General features: G+C 39.1%; 1 protein-coding gene across 1 annotated transcript; it reads right to left on the bottom strand.

Moving 5' to 3' along the window:
* Positions 1–351: 351 nt before the first annotated feature.
* Positions 352–11,789, bottom strand: LOC139655624 (sodium- and chloride-dependent GABA transporter 1). Its single transcript, XM_071533071.1, has 11 exons — positions 11,623–11,789; positions 11,238–11,370; positions 10,347–10,481; positions 9,047–9,150; positions 8,534–8,658; positions 6,137–6,249; positions 3,340–3,480; positions 3,056–3,155; positions 1,730–1,830; positions 1,159–1,326; positions 352–1,046 (listed from the first exon to the last, which is right to left on the bottom strand). Exons 1-11 carry the CDS (start codon positions 11,772–11,774, stop codon positions 933–935), a joined length of 1,386 nt encoding a protein of 461 aa, XP_071389172.1. The 5' UTR covers positions 11,775–11,789; the 3' UTR covers positions 352–932.
* Between the last annotated feature and the right edge of the window lie 451 nt (positions 11,790–12,240).

Genomic DNA, 12,240 nt, shown 5'->3' with positions numbered 1-12,240 from the left:
CTATATCACGTTGCATATCGTACACTCCATGAAATACATACTGCATGAAGAGAATTTTTTACTTTTCCCTGACGTAATAAATAAATATGGATGGTTGAATTTATTTGGTTACACTATTAAGTCACTCCTAAAAGATGTATGAGGTTTCCAACACAGTGAGTTAAACAGAAAAGTTTCATGATCAGCAGCAACTCCTGATTGATATCTAACTCATAGACAATGTTGCTATGCCTACATTCAAATAAGTAACATCATGAACACTCTTCTTATGAGTGTTTAATGTTTTGCACTGGACAATCATGGAAACTACTGAACTAAAACACTTCCAAACACAAACAGCTCACAGAGCCTAAGGTGTGGATTGGTTTTATTTAAGCTAAATTTTTCATGGGTTTAGTTATTTCCTGAAAAATAAAAGGCAAATTTTTGCTTTCAAGCCACTATTAACATCTGGCCTGTGATAACTGAAAAATGTAAAGGTGCTATTTTGCTGATTGTACCCATTTATGGGACAGTAATGTAAGGAATTAATTTCAAAGATTTAAGTGGACTATTCAGTTAGTTGACAAAATCATTTTCATGTAAGTATGTGTACAAGGTCCAGGGGACATTTTCATTCATCAAAGTTTAAGGGCCTTAAGTCAGAAGCATGATACTTAAAAGCACCACAAATGTACATTGATCTTAAGATAAAAGACGAGGTCCTAGTTCCATATATGTTTGGTAGGATGGTCAAATGGGACAAAATAATATTGTCTATGATAGTAACTTGAACACTAAGTATCTTAGTGTAATTAATAAAGTTATTTACATCAATGACCAGCACTTTTCCTTTACCCACAAGCTATACAGCGTCCTGCATCCAAGACCAATCCAAACCTCTGTTGCAATGTTTGATGCACACACACATACAGACGTGTGTGTGTCCCTGGTCATGCCATTGAGGTAAACAAGGCTTCAGACTCTGGGTTGTTTGTTTTCTGTTTCTCTGGCAGATGATCCTGGGCATCTAAGTCTAATGTGGGAGTCGCAGCTGTTTTGACTCTCTAAGGGTTAGAGAGGGCAAAATGTCAGAAATAAAACAACCTTTATTATTTATATTGTACGTTAAGGGCAATTTAGACAGTTATCTGTCTCAATAATGAGTTTTGTACTCACCTGAAGAAATGAGCCTTTGTTTTTACAGATCTCTTGAATGGCTCCGAGGGGGATCCACACAATAGAGACCAGTGAGATGCCCCAGCCCACCACCTCTGCCCACACTGGGTACTTATACTTCCCATAGTGAGCAGGAGTGTACTGGATGACACTGGAGATCAGGATGCACTACGCAGGGAATAAAATAGCCTTACAACCATACATAGTCTGTTTTATCAAGCATGCCTTAAGCAAAATACAAATGTGTTTCAACATTCATTTTTAACATTATTATTTTTTACTGAAATTATATAATGCAATGTCAAATCACATGACAATATAGACACACACAATAAATCACAACATATCTAGCATTGCACAGAATACATATATCACAATTCCTCACAGAATTTAAGTAAAATACATAATCTTCATGATGAGTATGATCCTACTGTGACAATACTTATCTTGGGGCAAAAAAATGAAAGATAAAAAAAATGAGATAAACAGATCGTCCCACCCCTATAATCTACATTAAGAATCTAAGGTGACTGAATTCAGACAGGGATTGTTAAAACAGGCTCAGTCTCACCAGCACCAGCAGGGGAGACAACACCAACCAACAGAGACGGAAGTAGATGTTAGGAGCTTTTCCTAGCATCTTCTTTATCATATTAGACATACGCTGAAGGCCTGATGGAAAAAGAGAAGCACCAATTAAACACTTTCAATAACCAATAAGAAAATGCAGACTTCCATCAGAGTTGTGTTTTGGTTAGGAACGACGTTTACAGTTCAGTTCCAAAACTGAACTTTAAACTACGTTTAATAACTACTTTCAAACCACCATTTGAAAGTAGTTATTAAACGTAGTGATGCAAATGTGGTCCTACTTTTACACACAGGAAAAATCATGTTATCATCATTCCTATGACATAATAATAACCGGGACGTCCTGGGTTCGAATCCAGTCCGGGACCTTTGTCACATGTCATCGCCCTCTCTCTTTCCCCTTTATTGTTTCTCTCACCTGTGTGTCTAATAAGATAGTAATGCCATAAAAATAATCTGTAATTAATAAAATAAATATACATATATACTGGATGATGCCAATCAAAAGATACTGGTATACTTTGTGACTTTCCATGATACAATTTTTCTATCTATGGGACGGTCGTGTGCATGAACTGCTACGACTCAAGTCCATCACAGAAAACAATCAGCAGATCAATCTGTCAAACACTGAAGGCCCTTAAACCCCCCCCAAATGAACAAATTCATTGATTTTCCCACCACTCAACATCAGATTAATGAAAAAAAGGTGGTTTCATGCAGATCAGTGGTTTTCTAGGAGTTGTTGGCGTCATTGACTGTACTCACACCTCGGATTCACAATACAAATCCGTTCGCACGGATTGTGAATCCGAGGGCACGGTTTAGAAATCCATGCGCACAGTTTAGAAATCCGTTCAGACGGATTTACACATCAAGTTTTTTTTTCTACCATGTGACCCCAGAGGGGCTCCGTATAGTCACAGTATAGAGGGACAGGTAAGATGGTAGAGAGAGGGGAATGACATGTGACAAAGGTTTCGGATTGGAAGACCACTGAACCACCAGGACGCCGCCACTTTCTTTAGTTTTAAGTTCACACCAGCGGTATCCTGATTTCCTCTTACCACAGTGTCATTATTCTCAACATGTTAGCTGTCAATATTTATTGGAATTGCTCTAACAATAAAGTCTATCTTTATCTTTAATATCTAAAGTATATCTAACAGTATGGCGAACAAACATAATGGTATGATCATTAATGGGTTTTTAAATCATCATCATCATCATCATAATTCCCGACTTTTTTTTTGCCTGAAAATGGATATATAGCACTTTGGAATAAAACACTTTCTATGTATACTACCAAATATCCAGCAGACGGCTAGGACTTCAAAGAAAGCCAGGAACATGAGAGAAACCACGGCAGTGTAGTGGTCCATCAGCTGGAACATATAGATACCCCCCTGGGGTGAGAGAGAAAGAGAGAGAGAGAGAGAGAGAGAGAGAGAGAGAGAGAGAGAGGCTCAGTTTTATAGTAACAGGATTACCGAGATGACAAGATGTCACCTGAGGTGCAACTCCAAGTACATGAACCAAATATCCTCTGTTAAGTCAACAGGGCTTACTTACATTACAACTGTTACTTACATTAGTAACATGTGGAATTCCCAGTAGAAGGCTAACTATGCACACAGCCAGCGCCAGCAGCTCTTGTCTTTTCAGGAAACGGAGAACCTTAGGGCCAAAACCATCCATGACGAATGTCACAGCCACCTCAACCATGGCAAACTGCAGGACAAAGGAAACATTTACATATATATATTTATCTACGTATTGTTCTTCAAATAGACTATTTTGCCTTTTATGTTGTCTTTGTTTATACCTCGGTTGTTTTTCTGTTTTTTATTATGGATATCTTGGATGTTTTGTCTGTTTTTATTATGCCGCCCTGCCAGTTCTCTCTTGTAAAAGAGGTTTTTAAATTTCAGTGGGACTTTTTACCTAGTTAAATAAAGGTTAAATTAATTTAGATACCCAGGTTACCCGCATAAAGACCACTTCCCTTTTATCCTGTTATGACTGTGTTATGTTATAACATCCTTGTTTGGGGTACATTCCTGGGGCTGCTCAAAGAGTTTGGTACCAGAATATATTAATGGTTGGGAGAGGAAATCAAGAGCATCTTCAGAAAACTATGCATCTGATTGTACACCGTTGCTTTATTTGCTTTGGGTCAGTGTTTAGTGTGTCTAACCACAGTCTGAGCAAATGCCTACACTTTTTATGGAAAATAACCTTATTTATTATGAAACAATATTTATTATAAGCTAGCTTTCTCTCAGACTGAAGTTCAAATGTACTATTTATTTTTTCCTGACCGCCAGTGCTTAACACTGGATATTAGCCATCTGCCAACACAGGTTGAATGTTTACTGCGACTTCTCTGCCCAGAGGCTCAGTGCCCAGAGTCTTGCCTTTATGGCACAGGGATTTGACAGCCTGACCCTGACCTGCCAGCAAAGTATGGCTGGCTCAGTCTCCCCTGTCAGAGCCATGCAGGAGGGTGAGATGTTTGGCCCCACAGGACAGCAGACTTTGGAGCATATCATCCAAGCAAATCAAGCTAGACACCGGTTTACTAGTCTGCAAAGACAGTCTACACCCTTGCCTGAGTAGAGGGTTCTCTCAGGACATAACACCAGTCCCTGTCATCCACCAACCCGCCCTGACGTGCAATCCAAGACACATCAGTTCTCTTGGCCCATGTGGCCCAGCTGGGTCTTACTTCACCTACAGCAAGAGCTCCTTCACACTCAGCCAGTGTGTGGTGTTCATTGGTGTAACAATGGACTCTCAGCAAACGATCGCCTCTGGCTGATAGACTTGTTGATGACCATCTCATCAGTAGTACCGCTGGGCCTCTTGAACTGTCATCCCCTCAAGTTGTGGACAAATGGCCTCAGCGTGGATTCAAGGCGGCACAAGCACAAGATGGTCAAAGCCCAGTCCGTGCCTCCTTGCCCTCTGGCCTGGGAGGAGCAGGGCAAATCTAACCGTTATTCTCTGAGCAGTGCAGGACATAACAAGTTGCCCTTGCTTGAGAGTTGCTCAATGTTGATATTATTACAGTTCATGTAGTCTCTGTTGGATCACAACAGAAGCCATCCTTGAAGGTTTATCTGGCTGCCATTTCAAACCAAACTGTGAGGTCTCGCGGTCTTGTTAACCGTTTTCAGCTGCAGAAGCCCCCACAAGCCCTGTCATGGGACATGCCGTTGGTGCTAGACGCCTTTTATCTGACAACCTTCGAGCCCTCAGGGCAGTCTGAGTTGAAGTGCTGGTCTGCCAACACAGCCTGTTTTCTCGCTATGCCTCAGCAAAGTGTGTAAGTGAGCTCCATACTTTGTCTGTGTCTGTGCATAAGAGATCTTGTAATTTGAGTGAGCTTGAACTCTTCTGCAAAAAATCAGCAAAAATTCTTGAATCCAGATGTGCCTAGTTACATTACGTCATTTTTTACATTACATTACGTCATTTAGCAGACGCTTTTGTCCAAAACGACTTACAATAAGAGCATTTTGTCAACAGTAGTAAAACCAGCTGTGTATCACAGTATTCATCAGCTAAGCCTTTTAATAGGAATAAGTAGCATTTGTAGAACCAGAGTTTTTTTTTTTGGTAGACGCTTATCCAAACAGACTTTCTGCTGTTACCAATGAAAAAAGTGCTTCTACTAAGGATTAATTGAAGGGTGTGTACACTTATGTAATCAAGGTGCTTTAGTTAGCCATTTTTAATACATTGTCAGAAATTAGTAGCCTTTTGTTTTGTACCTTGATTTCACTGGTTACTCTATCCAAATGAAAGGGAAAAAAGTCCAATTTAATGGGTTTTCATTTCAGGCCTTGGACAACAAAAACTAGAGAATTTGAAAGGGTGTGTAGACTCTTGGTATCCACTACACATAGCCTATACTTTACTGACAACCTTTTATTGTTTTACAAACTGTAATCATTTAACAGTTTAATCAATTCCTCCATTAGAGTTAACATTATAGTGTCTATATTGGGTACACTGTAGTCTCCTAATACAAAGTTTAGTTTTTTAAGTGGAAGCACTGTGCTCTTTCTTCTATTAAAAGTGTGTCTACAATCCAGACTCTCATATCAGCATTGCATGACATGTCATGTTTGCCTAAGTTCCATGACAAACCTGTTCAATGCCTATTCATCTCAGATCATTCTACACACCCACTGCCTGAAAAACATTACACAAGGTTACACAAGTAATCTACAGGTTGATCTCTTGCTCTCTCTCTCTTACACACACACACACTCATTCTCTCCTCTCTCTCTCTCTCTCTCTCTCTCTCTCTCTCTCTCCCTCACACACACACACACACACACATACACACTCTCTTTCTGCAAGAGTGAGAGATGGATACCTGGCTGTCCAGGCCCAGGCAGAAAAGCATAATGAAGAACAGAGGGGCCCACAGCTGAAACACGGGCATGGTGGAGAGGACTTCGGGGTAGACCACAAACACCAAACCAGGGCCTGAAACACCATAACATTCACGGTAGTGTTAGTAGTAGAGGTTTCATAATCCCAACCTACAGACAAGCATAGTTCTATAGTATACAGGAGAAACTGAGATATGATGAGGTCATGGGATTGGTGTTAAAGGACACCGTGGAGTACTATTTCATGGAAGGACAATGTGATGAGGCAAAAGAATACTTTGTTAACCTCCTCAGTCAATAAATAATAAATGACACTGTGAGTTATGGCAACCGGAGGGCTGAAACAGCATGTCGGAAAATTCTATCTGTACACTGTCTTGGCAAGTCTGGAAGAAATACAGAATACTCATAAAGCTGATTAAAGTTTGTATTCAATATACAATGGCATTAGAAATTACTGCAATATTGACATGTAGAACAAATCCACCATAAAACAGAATTCAAAAATGATATTCCAGTGGTCTAATTCAGTTCAATGAATGTAAAAGGCTTTAATTTGTACTGTTACCAACACAAAAAACCAGGAGCTGATCCACTGAAAATGAATTGGAGCTGGTCTGTCTTTGTGGAGTCATAGTTTTTTATGTCCAAGTGACCTTTATGTTATTGTAGTGCAGTTACAAACCAGAAAATATCTGCATGTTGCCGCATAAAATCAAGTCCACAAATAAAAAATTAACTGTCCAGGGTCATAAGACTAATTCATGTCAATTCTTGGATTTACCTTTAATGAATTCAAGTGTTTATGAATCATTGACTCTCCAACTAATCTTCCACCACACTGTTTTACTGAGATGTTAGTCAGTGATCAACAGCCAGTCTGCACATTCTACCTCTGAAACAACGTCACAGCTGGCTTGGATATTGCTTTTCAAAAATTGCCTAGATAGCCAGCAGACACACTTCAGTTGTCAATATTAGGATTTTCATCATAAATCCCAATACTGACAAAAAGGAAAGGAAATTTAGGAAATACTGTATGTGGATAACCATACTTGGATTAAGTTGACTCTTTTGAAGAATGTTAGCAATAATTATCTTAACTACTTTAATCTGAGACAGGTTCATTATTATGAAGAATACATAATGAACACAGATGTGAAAAAGGAGAACATGACAGAGAGAAAGAAGTGGGATAGGATATGATAACGTGATAATTCATTGTAAGAAAGTTATCTTTTCACTGGACCTCCTCCACAGAGAGGACGGGGCAGTCAGCTGCAGGACAGTGTCCCTCCAGCTGGCAGGGATTCACTGAGTTGAACATAGGACATCCAGGTGACTATCTTGCCTCTCCCCACCCTGCACAGTTTTATTTATCTTGTGTAACTGGTTTAATTATCAATACTGAATCATGTAAGAGCTGTGTAAAATGGAACAACAGTAAGATCGAGCAGGTGAACAAGTTGACTGTTTTACAACTGTTCCATCTCTCTCTCTCTCTTTCTCTCTCTCTTTCACTCTCTCTCTCTCTTTCTCTTTCTCTCTCTCTCATTTTCTCTCTCTCTCTTTCTCTCTCTGAGAACAAAGTCAGATTTCTGAGTTTTAGAGTGGCCCTAATCCTCTTCTGCAATTATTTTTATTTTATTTTATTTTATTTTATTTTATTTTTTCTTTTAATTAATCTTACGTTTTTATATTGTTAGTCTGTAACTAAATGTGCTGCTCCTGTGCTGGCCAAGAGATCCTTGATCTCATCAGTGCTAACCTGGTTAAGATGAGCATAATACAATAACAAATACTAATGTTAATGCAAAATTAATGGGAAACAAACCACAACATGTTTCATAATTCTTGATAAAATCAACTTGGAGCATTAACATTTTGATTTATAATAAATGTATGTTGTTTATGTTGCAGCTATCATTCATTTTAGCATGAGCAGACTCTAATTCATATGGCTGTATTCATAACAGGGTCTTCAGAATATTTAGAATTCCATTGTGGTTTCCTTGAGAGAACCGCAAGTTCATGTCTTTGCGAGCTCTTTGTCTTGTTCCTCCATGGGAAGAAGGAACAATCCTCCCAGAGGAAGAAAGCAAAAACAAGTTCTTACAACATACTAAACTACAGAGAATGTTGAGATCCAATTTGCATGTCCATTTATATGCATGTTTGTGCATATAAATGTTCTTTTATAAATCATTTTAAACATCACACCCCATGTCCATAAACAGTGGGCATAACCCACCACCCACCATAACCCAGTGGGCATTTCATGATACTGTCTTGTTCCTATGTCCAAATGTTTAACACACCTAACAACAAACAGTGCAATGCTATTGTAGCACGACGGTCTTACCAGCCTTGATGCTTACCGTCTGTAGCTATGTCTTCAACTGGCAGGTTATGGATATGAGCCATGTAACCAATCGCTGAGAAGATCACAAAGCCAGCCAGGATACTGGTGAATGAGTTAGTTAGTGATACAATCAAAGTATCCCTGAAAAAAAGACGAGAAGAAAATAAAGAATATGATGGCAGTTATCATGGCCCAGAAACACAGGAAAACAAACACAAGAGATTATAAAGCAGCCATTTGGTCCTCAGGACAGCTGTTTGAAGTTTTCTTTCTTAAAACTATTCAATCAATCTGGTAGCAACCATTTCTGCAGCTATCATACCTCCTGACCAGGGCTTAAAATGAACACGCTGTGCATATTGCTTGGCTTGCCTAAAATACACTGTCATACTCTGCAATCCTTTGACCATTTTTAAGAAAAAGATGTTTTGGCAAGGTTAAAATTCTGAGTGAGTTCATTTCAAGCCCTGTTTCTGACAATCGTTTGATTTCAAAAACATCATACTTATCATTCTATGCATTCTATTACCTGAGAATGTTGTTGTTGAACTTGTTGTAACTAGCCATCGAAACCATAGAGCCAAAGCCTATTCCAATGGAGTTGAACACTTGGGCAGCAGCATTAACCCAAACCTATAGTGAGGATGAGAGATGAGAAGAGCACGAGAATGCAAACAATGCAATGATCATCCAATTTTGATCATGTTAGATAATGATACAGTTTAGTTAAGTTAAGTTTGATTTTGTTTCGTTTATCTGACAATGAATAAATAACAATAAATATGAATACATGCATGTTACATTTAACACATTAAGTCACATACTTACTTCCTGTGTGGTCACTGAGTACAAAAAACAGTACCAAGATGGTGGCAGCAGTCCACAGAATAATAAATAAAAATAAATTGCTCAAACATGTTTTAGGAAAGCTATAAACCTGCCTGGCAGAAGCAAAATCTGTACCAAGTACAGTAAACACAATAATTTCACACATGGCAAAGGTTCTTATTGCTTTATCCTAATTAATGGCTGTCAATTTCTCTGCTCAAGAACCCTTCTAACCATAATGTCTGTCTGTACATCTGCTAAATGATGTCATGTAATGTCATGTAATGTAATGTATTGACCAGTCCTGGCTCTGAACCTTGATGTTCTCTTCATGTAACTGTGGGACACACCTACCATGAGAGGGTAGCTGGAAAGATGTTTTGGGGCAGGATCACTAATATATCTATTAACATCACTAAGCCAAAGTTGGACTATTCTTGCCCCAGTTACCTATGTGCTCAAGACCCAAACCTGACCTGACCCGTCTATTCTGGGAGGCCTGAAGCTTTGTCGCTACCAGTTAAGACAGACCCCTGGACTGGCTTTTATTGGATACCAGAGGAAAACTATCTGACAGATTTGGCTTTCTGGACACAAATTCTGTCCTGGCAGCCTTCCCCAAAATCTTCAAAGCAACACTTTCCACTTCCACAGTTCTTCTAAGTACAACCTCAGTGGTTTCCTGAGGTGACCTCTTTCCCTAGCTCTACATGCAGTTCTGGGCTTCGCTCAGTCTGGGCCTACAGCAAGGAGGAGCCTGTTATCAGAGGCAATAATATTTTAAATAAATTCCTTGCTCCCCCTAAACAAATGCAGACCAGTTAAATATATTTTTTACCAGTGGTATTTATCAAACAACTACTGCAGGAGATAATAATTCCATTTCAACATATTTAAGTATCTTTTACTTATGTGGTACTGATGTGTAGCCAAAATCTTATCAGGTAGTCTAAATGTTGATGCCACTCTCTGAGTAAAGCACTATTCATTTACCATCTCACCTTAACTTCAAAAAGTTTGCTCCACACTGGGGTCAGGAAGTAGAGGATGCCATTCTTGGCTCCCGGAAGCTGCACATTATTGATAAGCAGGGCAACCAGGATGAAGTATGGAAATATGGCTGTGAAATACACAACCTGTGTGGCACGGACAAAGGAAAGCAGAGATTAATCAACGGGTATGTTAGCTGCATTAGGTTACAATGAACATCTTCAGTTACAGTTCTTTAGACTGCAGCATGACAAAAGAAGGAGAATGTACTGCAGCCTATTCAGTGACACCAGTGAGGATGAATTTTATTTGCTTTCATGGCAATATCTCAATCTTGCCTCAACAAAGTAATTTCATCTAAGTAAGATCAGAATACTACATATCACATCAAATTGTATATTGAATGATGCCAGTCAGTACAAAATAAACAACTATTTTATCCTTTTCCTTAAACTCCCCTTTGGTTCATATTACTATGTCCTGATTCTGAGTCGGTCGTGCATTTTTGTTTGCATCTGAAGCTTATCTTGTGCATTTTGAACTGTGCTATACCTAACCATTAACTGAGCACACCACAAAATGGCAAAGTATCTCATTTGCAAAAATACTGCATACAAATATTATGCTGCATATATTTTCCAGAGTTACAAACTTTTCATTTTAGACATGTCATTTTAAATAGAAATTCCTACTGCAGTCAGCTAAAGGACCTGCTCCTTGTCTGTAAGGTTAAACCTTTGGAAGGCCTCTCTGATATTGTTGAATTACAAACATTAATTGTGACAAGACTTAAAAAGATACCAAGTTTTCAAACATTAAAATATAAAAAATATAACATATTATCCAATCACATCACCTCTATCCATAAACACATATCGCAAAGGGAAAGCCATTGCTCTGACCTTGCCAGTGGATTTGACTCCTTTAAAGATGCACAAATACACAATGACCCAGGCCAGGGTGAGGAGGCCAAACAGTTCCCAGCGAAGACCACCAATGTCCTCAATGCCATCGCTTTTCTCCAGAAGCGCGTAACTGGGAAAATAAAGACAGGATGTGTGAAAATACAAATAAATTGATTCCCGTTATTGTATCCTTAAATTTAATAACAATACACCTCACATTTTCTTCTGCCCTTGTCATGTAAATGCTACTTTTATCTCACCATGTGATTTCAGTAAGGGCTTCTTCCTCCAGTGACTTTAACACTGTAGCCAGCTATAGCCATGGCATCAAGAAAAAAATGATTTCTATAATAAAAAAAGAAGGATGTGTAACAATTCTCACTCAAAGAACTGCTGGCTGGCTGACTGCAGGTGGGAGGCGTTGCCAGGGAAACCGCTGGAACAGTTTCCGACGGCATTCCAAGTGTTGTTGCAGGACTGCCAGGGGAGCGTTGCTCCGAACGAGTTGAAGAGGTAGTACAGTGCCCAGCTCATTAGCACATTGTGGTAAGTGCAAAACACAAAGGAGATAACAACTGTGGCCAGGCCAACACCTGCAGAGTGACACCAAGGGCAAAGGACACAAAGTAAGACAAGCGCAGAGGTGCTACTGCTTGGGTAGCTGGTGTGTGTGGATCTCCTTTAACATTATACCCTATCTGGATATGTGAAAGCGCATTCTGTCATTTTTAGTGCCCACAAGTGCCACAACTTATCATTCCTCTATTTTAGTTCGTAAACCTGTTATATCTTCTCTCTCTCTCAACATATTATAGTAGAGTGTAAATAATTTGGGCCCAGGATTAAAATTATGACTATAGACTAAATGTCACTCAAAGATAAGGGGACGACAGTGCTTTAATGAGTCAAACAAAAACAAAATTTCCATAGGGTAATCTCTGGAACTGGCCAACTGTATCTAAGATTAAAACCCAAGGTAAAAGTGAACTTGGGGAATGGA

Source organism: Centroberyx affinis, unplaced genomic scaffold, assembly GCF_046629955.1.
Source record: "Centroberyx affinis isolate AG114_WGS23_722 - 3 ecotype Tasmania unplaced genomic scaffold, CSIRO-AGI_Caff_v1 ptg002319l_1, whole genome shotgun sequence".
Taxonomy (NCBI): Eukaryota; Metazoa; Chordata; class Actinopteri; order Beryciformes; family Berycidae; genus Centroberyx; species Centroberyx affinis.
This window is presented reverse-complemented; position numbering and strand designations above follow the sequence as displayed.

What these genes read in the sequence shown, in the direction of transcription:
- LOC139655624 (XM_071533071.1), bottom strand. Translation starts at nt 11,774, where the DNA reads ATGAGCTGGGCACTGTACTACCTCTTCAACTCGTTCGGAGCAACGCTC. An exon ending in GAATTCCACATGTTACTAAT is followed by an intron (nt 3,156 to 3,339) that starts GTAAGTAACAGT and finishes CTCTCACCCCAG; the next exon opens with GGGGGTATCTATATGTTCCA. An exon ending in ACAAAGGCTCATTTCTTCAG is followed by an intron (nt 1,047 to 1,158) that starts GTGAGTACAAAA and finishes TCTAACCCTTAG; the next exon opens with AGAGTCAAAACAGCTGCGAC.